General features: G+C 35.2%; 2 protein-coding genes across 2 annotated transcripts; one reads left to right on the forward strand and one right to left on the reverse strand.

The window, feature by feature from the left end:
* Positions 1-824: 824 nt before the first annotated feature.
* Positions 825-2,742, reverse strand: LOC104812741. Its single transcript, XM_010540062.2, has 4 exons — positions 2,620-2,742; positions 2,075-2,281; positions 1,786-2,004; positions 825-1,192 (listed from the first exon to the last, which is right to left on the reverse strand). Exons 1-4 carry the CDS (start codon positions 2,620-2,622, stop codon positions 956-958), a joined length of 666 nt encoding a protein of 221 aa, XP_010538364.1. The 5' UTR covers positions 2,623-2,742; the 3' UTR covers positions 825-955.
* Positions 2,743-6,411: 3,669 nt separating this feature from the next.
* On the forward strand, positions 6,412-7,181 carry LOC104812742. Its single transcript, XM_010540063.1, has one exon. It carries the CDS (start codon positions 6,493-6,495, stop codon positions 7,111-7,113), a length of 621 nt encoding a protein of 206 aa, XP_010538365.1. The 5' UTR covers positions 6,412-6,492; the 3' UTR covers positions 7,114-7,181.
* Positions 7,182-8,675: the final 1,494 nt, after the last annotated feature.

An 8,675-nucleotide genomic window follows, 5' to 3' on the forward strand; every position in this document is an offset into this window, starting at 1 on the left:
CAATGAATGTATATGCTAATTGAAATATGACCACTTTTACATTACCACTAAGTATCAATATTAAAAAAATTTGTATGTAAATTTTGTATACGATTCATTTTTTAAAAAATAATAATAATTTCTACGAAGTCATGCATATATTGTTTCCAATAAGGGGAAAAAAAGTGAGATATCATTAAAGAGACATTACAGATAGGGGTGGACGTTTCGGGAAACGGTTCGGGTTCGGGATGGAATAGATCGGTTCGATTCTTTCGGTTTTACAAAAATAGGTACCAATCGGGTTTTTTATTGTATTCAGTTCGGTTCGGTTCGGTTTCGATATCGGTTCGGTTTTGGGTTTTATTAAAAAAATGATAGATTTTCTTTAAAAATATTCGGTTTTTCGGGATTTTTAAAGTTCGGTTCGGTTCCGGGAAAATTCGGTTCTCGAAAAATGGTACTGTTCGGAAAATAACAACGGTTTCGGGTTGGGAAAAATACCGTTTTAACGGTTCGGTTCGGTCCGATTCCGAAGAACCGAACCGAAACGCCCAGCCCTAATTACAGATGTCAATCCAACAAAAAATAACAAAGACAAAATCCCTAAATTAGCAGACGAAAACACTATTTTCATTCCCACTTGCATACATTACATTACATTACAGGGGTATCTCCCCTCGGACACATCCACACAAAGGAAGGACTATATATAAACCACTATTATTTTATTTACAATTATGCCATTGACCCCCCAAACTATACAAGGAAAAAGTGTAATTCACGCCTTTCTATTATTCTATATGTTATCTTACATAATTATACCCCTTCATATCTACACCTAGTGATGTCAAGCCTTTTGTATTTCATTATACCATAAGTCCATAACCATATATATATACACACACGTATACACCATATATCGAGCTACTGCTAGTGAAATCTATAAGTGGCAAAATTACTATATTAACCATGATCAGTAATGTATGATTAGACCGCCGAAAGGGGCGCGGTGGGGAATTCCCTTCCGCCGCTTGGTGGGGGTCCGGCGAATGACCGCCGTCGGAGGCGGCGTTGACGGCGTGAAGTAGTTGTTATCGTTCCTTTTGTTTCTTCCATGGCCATTGCTGCTGCTGTATGAATCATCCGAATCTGAAACGTTGTTTATCCAACCCTTTCTTTTCTTACGACCACTCTTAGATGTCCCAACCATCTGATCAAAATCCCCCAAAAACACATTGTTACAAGTGGATTAATTCACATTAATATTGCAAAGTATTAAATTAAATGAATAAAAATTAATTAGGGTTTGAATCTATACATGTATATATGTAAAATGTTGAAACGATGGGATGAAAACAAATATATGGATATTTGAAATTGAAAATAATTAAAAACACGAAACGAATTATTAAATCATATGTTTATTTGTTTACATTGCATATTATTTCTCCATAATTTTTTTTGTTTAACTCGTTAGTACTTCCTACAATTAGGTAAAAAAAAAATCATCTTAACAATAACAAAAAGAATAAGAAATATAATAATAAACCATATTATGTTATTTTATCCTTCTCTTCTTTTCAAGGCGAAATGTTTTGAAAGGAACCGAAGTTAAAAAAAATATCAAAGGGTTCAACCAATACGCCAAATACATAGAACTTCGATTAAAAAAAAAAGGAATCATAGAAGACGTAAAAGGTTTGGTGTAATTTGCAATTTTTATTACTATGTTTTTTTAAAACGGTAAATTTCTATTCATCTTTTTCAACTGAGGTGAAAGGCGAAGGGGAAAAGGGAAAGTACCTTGCAGCCGAGGGAACAGAAGCGGACGGAATCGACGAGGCCGCGGAAGCAGACCTCGCAGGCGTTGACGCCGCCGCCTTTGCCGGGCCGAGGCTGAGGCCTTTCGTTCAGGAACACGACCTTGGCACTGTTTATAACATATGTCTGAATTCCACTTATGTCCGTGTACTTCTGTATCTCTGAAACCCTAATCACGTCGTGGTACGACGATCTCCTTATCTGCATAAGAAGAAAAAGACCCCACATTAAAGAACCGGCATCGAACCAAGACAGAACCGGACCGGTTTACCTGAATGGCGCGGTGGTCTTTGTGGGAAGAGAGGCAGAGAGAGCAGAGAGGGCCGTTGGTGCAGTCCAAGCAGTACATATTGCATTCGCTCTTGTGGGATTCTGCGTGGGATTCGCATTGCACGAAGAATCTTTCTCTCAGCAGAGGTTTCAGCCATGGCGGCCACCTGTTTTCTTCTTCTCCTTCTTCTTCACCTCCCCAGCTTCCCTGCAAATACACACACAGAAAAAAAAGAAGATTTCAGAGGCCATTAATGGCGGAAAATATGGAGAGATGAGTAAGAGAAAGGAAGCAGAAAAGACGAAGAAGAAGAATATTTCAAGCGTCCACAGTTGAATCCGAAAATTCTCCAAAATTATTGGAAAAAAACGGAGCATTTCAAACCGAATCTAACTGAAGAGAAATAAATAACACATTTATACAAAGAAAACATTTTTTGTACCGAGAGGAATAATAACAGAGCGTTGCTCTAAAAAAAAAAACCACTTGAAAAGAATCTATTTTGCAATCGATCGAAACGGTAATCGAGCTTTTTATGGATTTACCATATGATTCTTCAGTTATTGGGTTTGATTTCTCTGACAGTAACTTCTTGATTTTCTATCGCAGTTTTAAACCCTGACAGACGCAGAGAGAGAGAGAGAGAGAGAGAGAGAGAGAGAAGTACAAGAGGGAAGGAAGAAGCATAAAAAGAAAGAGCCTGATCCTGATAAAAGAACGATCTTGTAGACTGTGTGTGTATATATATACACACAATGTTTCCCACATAGAGACGCGCTATTATTTCACTCGTGGAATATATGTATACTTATGGTGGAATGGGCATTATTCTTTTTTTTTTTAAGACGTAATGATTCCTTTTCTTTTCTTTTTATTATTTATTTACATGTATACATACGTCTATACATATATATATATATATTCCCTCAAGTCTGAGATAGGACTGAATGTTTCGGTTCAGTTTTTCAGAACCGGACTGAACCGAACCGTTAAAACGGTATTTTTTCCGACCCGAAACCGATGTTATTTTCCGAACGGTACCATTTTTAGAGAACCGAACCGAACCGAACTTTAAAAATCCCAAAAAACCGAATATTTTTAAAGGAAACCTATCATTTTTTAAATAAAATGCGGAACCGAACCGAATCGATACCGAAACCGAACCGAACCGAATACAATAAAAACCCGATTGGTACCTATTTTTGTAAAACCGAAAGAACCAAACCGATCTATTCCGTTCCGAACCCGAACCATTTTCCGAAGCGCCCACTCCTAATCTGAGAGCGAAGGATACGACAACCTTAAACAGTGGACGATATCTTACTATATAGTTTCTATAAATCAATCAAGTATATGTTATGTCCTGATCCTTATCCTATCTATTTTTTTTTATTATTATTTCGTAAAGTCCTAATATTAAAAATCACGAGTTCTACGCCTTTTGGCCCTTTCATTCTTTTACAAAGTTCAAAATAAAATACCACATTCTTCGTTTCACTCCAAGTAACAAACACGAAAACGCGTTAGTTACATACATAAATGGACTCGGTTATTCCAAATATAAATTCAATTGAATAATTGTAAAAACTTATATGCGTGTGACTGCAATATTTCAACTGCTATCAAAATGACCTATACATGAGGACAAAAAAATTCAACACTACAATATATATATATATATATATATAGATGTAAAAGACAAAATTATATGTGGAACCCTAGTTTTCAACTAATTTGTGATATGTAATATATGGAAGCGTAGACTAGCTGCATTAATGGATATTCTAGAGTTTTGGTTACAATTATCCGAGTAATGGTGTTAGTCAATCACTTGTAGCCTTTTATCATTATCGATGAAAAGGAAATCCGAATTTATTGTACAATAAATTAATACACATAATAAAATTTCACATCACTATATGCAAAGTAGACGACAAATTTAACGATACAAATACATCTATAAATAATACTCATGTATTTGCTTTCTTTTTTTATTTAATATTTTTTTTTCAATGAATATAATTGCATCCAGAAAACATGGGTAGCGGGTTGTTTAAACAATATCATTGCTTTTATATTAATATAATTTTATATTTTACGTGACACATATAATTCAACATATCCAGAAAACAGGGGATATCATTAGTTGATTGTTTCAAGAAACATATAATATATATAACACATAATATATATATATATAAAAATTAAAACAGAATATAATATAATATAGATATAAATTAATCCATAATATATATTCACCTTGAAGTTGATTGTTCGATTTCTGTTATACTCGTGTTTGTTTAGGACCATTATAAGTGGTTGACTTCATGATCGGGCTCGATTTTGACAATGGCTTCCGAAGGGGGTTGGCCCCATTTTCAGTTTATGGTTCACTTCCAAACCTGTTTTCATAATTACGAATAATTTTATTCAACTTCATTTTTCAAACGACATTCAACACCACAGAAAAAAAAACACGATTTTTTATAGGGTTGGACGTTTCGGTTCGGTTCTTCAGAACCGGACCAAACCGAACCGTTAAAACGGTTTTTTCCCGACCTGAAACCAATGTTATTTTCTGAACGGTACCATTTTTAGAGAACCGAATTTTTTCAGAACCGAACCGAACTTTAAAAATTCCGAAAAATCGAATATTTGTAAAGAAAATCTAACATTTTTTTAATAAAATTCGGAACCGAACCGAACCCAACCGAATACAATAAAAAACCCGATGGATACCTACTTTTGTAAAACTGAAAAAACCAAACCGATCTATTCCGTCCTGAACCCGAACCGTTTCCCGAAACGCCTAGTCCTAATTTTCTCTAACTTTTATTTTTAATTACACATTATGTAATTTTACTTTGAACTTCCTTATTTTCTATAGCCGAGATATTGGATGTCCAATCGACGTTGAAGTGATACATATATCATTTCTCGAATGACATTCTATACCACAAATAGGACTTTTAGAATTGAAAAAAAATTGAATTCCCAAACTCCAATTATTGAGAGAAACCACGGATTAAAAAAACTAAATAATCAAATGAGAGCCACGTGTCCAAATCGAAAAAGTAGTTTGTCTGTATTTGTCGTGTTGTGACGTGGGGGGGGGGTCAGGGATCATCAACTTGCGGGAACTAGCTTGACTTTTACCAAGCCACGTGGAGCAAACCCACTTGTCCAACACATACACACTCTATACATATACATATATATATATATATATATATATCCCTGTGTGTATGTTGGGCCTTAACAGTACAAAACCGAGTTCATTGATTCACAAGTCTCGAGCCCAATTTGGCAAAAGCCCATTGGGTCTCAATAAATATTAGGCTGCCTGTTTAAATTTTTTAAAAATACCGAATAAATACATGTTTTTCTAGGTGGAACAAATATTGTTAGAATTTTCACCGTGAGATCTAATATTAAATGTAACAAATGAATACTAACATTTATACGTTAAACTATTTTGAAATCTCGTCCCCGTTTCTTTTTAAATTTAAAACAGGTATATCAGTTACGATAAAAAAAACATGGTAGATATATGATTACGATGACTGGTTGTACCGTTATAGTTGCGATTGCGGATTTCATCGCTAATACAAAAAGAAATCGCTAATAGATAGGTCAATGTATTATAAATGATTTGGTTCTCTCGTATTCTTATATCTACAATGTTTTTTATTCGTAATTGATATAACGTATTTTAAATTAAAAAAAAATAAAGGGAGTTTAATGTATAAATATTAGTTTTTGCTATGAACATTTTGTTACTTTTGGGTGATGTTGCTGACGTGTAGTGTATTATATACGAAAAATTACTGAGTTTAAAATCGTATTAAAAATAATGATGAAAAACGATTGACCGTTTGAAAGCAAATGAGTTTGTTTTGTCCTTAGTTTTTGCTTTGATGGATAGCGGTAATAAGCTAGGACTAATTTATGTTATTATAACTAATATAATGTCATTAGAGAAATTTTAAATATTTACATTGTAATTATTGGAAACATGTCTTGTCAACCTTAGAACACAAAACCATGGTAATGGCAAATTGGCAATATACGCTATTGTAGCACACGTGGATCAGTGTAAGGGCCCTACCTACGATGGCATATATGTAAATCTTTCCCAGCGGGAGGGGCCATCTCGCCTTGCACCTTAAACGCATCGTTTCGAGCACCAAATAAAGGAATGTGATTCGGCGCTTCTAAGTAAACTCTGGTTACTGACCTCACGCCGTAATAATTAACCACGGTTAAGCAAGCTCGCTTATACAAAAGTATGCATTAATTAATCGAATCCTCTTCCTTTATATAACTCTGTACCTTACTCTCGTCCCACGGGAGGAACCGACTCAGAAAACGCGAGAAAGTGAGGGAAAACGCGAGAAAGTGAAGGACTTGAGAGAAAAATGGCGGACGATGAGGTATGGCAATGCATGAGACACCCATCGAAATGGCGTCGCAGCGGAGTCTGTCCAATCTGCCTCCACGAACGCCTCTCCTCTCTCTGCCCCGATTGCGCCCACTCGCTTCCCTGCTCGTGCAGATCACGCGCCGTCGCCTCTCCCTCCTCCTCCTCCTCCTCTTCATCCTTCTCCCTCTTCTCTTATCCCGGAGACTCTGACGTCGCCGGAGATGCTCCATTCACCGGGATCGGATCCGTGGGCAGAGTCGCGAGTCTGATTGAGTGCGAACAGGCGTTTCGGAGATCAAAATCAATGGCGGTTCCGTTTTCCGGTCCGGGTAATTCGGATCCGATAACGGAAACCGGGTCGGGTCAGGGGATGAGCAAGAAGACGGCGTCGTTTTGGAGGTTGTTCAGGGGGAACAAGGGAGAGTCCAAGACGACGGCGGAGATGATGAGGAAATCTAGATCCCTGACAGTTTCCGACGCCGGAGAATCAAGATTCTCGGCGGAGATGGCGGGAAAGGGGAAAGGCTGGTACTTTCCGAGCCCGATCAAGGTTTTCCGACGAGCTAGAGTGACCAAGGTGGTGTTTCACCAACGGTCTCCTTTGTACAGAGGTTGAATGTTTTTTTTTCTTCGAATTAATCATTTTGTTCTTATTTGCTTAAAGTTTTATAGTTTGATAAATCACAAACGTACCATATATTAAATTTATTTGGATGATTATTTTCTTCCCATTTGTTTTAAGGTTTCTGACTTTAATACCGTACCTGAATACCTGCAGTAATTTTATAATTTTAATCTGTCAGATATCAAAGGTTAAGTAATTTTAAAAATTGTATTATATGATAGAACAAAATGGGCGTAGTTTTTTTTTTCACCATTCTATATTATAATATATGATTGAACCAACTAAACGTCTAAAAGTGAGCTATATACAATTGAGGAATGATTCAGCTCATATTATCAATTAAGTGTTCAAGTGAGGCTTGTGGGTTTCACAAATGCTCCACTCTTTTTTAAATAATCTCTATTTTATATTTATAATAACACACGCATAATTTACAATGAATATATATATATATATATATATAGATGCATGGACAGATCATGGCTTTGTAGTGTTGTAATTTATATAATGTATGTGCGCATGTTATCAACAGATGTGTTCACCGAGGACGAGTGTTCCGTCTGTCCACCCACCCAACCCCCACGCCAATCCAAAACCATGACATATATAACATTGTTTTTATATATATATACACACACTATTGTATATATACGTGTTAATTATCGGATATTAATATTAGGATATGAAAAATAGAAGGTGCTAATTTGGTTTTTTACGAGGACAACTCCAAATCAAACTAAATTTTAATTAATTATATATATATCTGTTTAAATAATTAAAATTATCTTTAGTATAATTAGATATATACACACCAAATTATTTATATTATAAAAAGGGGATCTTCAGAAAAATATTGAGGAAAAAATAATTATATATCATCTATGTTTAGTCAATTCATTAAAGGAATGCGCCGATTGATTTGCTAGATTCGTCGAACTGTATTAGAATAATTTAGTTAGCATAATAGAAAGTGATTGAATTATTTAAATAACACGATTAGTTATATGTAATAGTAATATCTGATAACTATTATTAAACCAAAAAAAAAATCTGATAACTATTCGAATCGAATCCATTGACTACAGCTTATGCAGGGAATTCTTGTACATATGAACATGATGCAAAGTCAAAACCACCGTTGCATAACCAAATTCGATATATATGAATACAAAAATTAAATTAGGAGGATACGGGCGAAATGTAGGATCACGAGGCACATGATATAATTACAATTAATTATTAAGCAGAAAAATAATTGTTGGAGATTCGTGGGTGTTGGGAAAACACTTGTTGGGCCGAGAGACCATATCTTAGTAACTCACAAGACCCACTGAACACTATTGTTTTTTATAATAATGGTGCAGGACATGTGCATGCAAGCCCCTACCGTCCACGTGAAGACGTTGTTTTATCTTCTTCTTCTTTTTGTGTTATTTTGCAGTCTTTTTTTAACGTGTAACGAAACTCACTAGACGACAAACTCAGTTCATGCACACACACACATATATATATATATATATATATATATATATATATATATATATATATATATA

Source organism: Tarenaya hassleriana, unplaced genomic scaffold (genome assembly GCF_000463585.1).
Source record: "Tarenaya hassleriana unplaced genomic scaffold, ASM46358v1 Cleome2, whole genome shotgun sequence".
Lineage (NCBI taxonomy): Eukaryota > Viridiplantae > Streptophyta > Magnoliopsida > Brassicales > Cleomaceae > Tarenaya > Tarenaya hassleriana.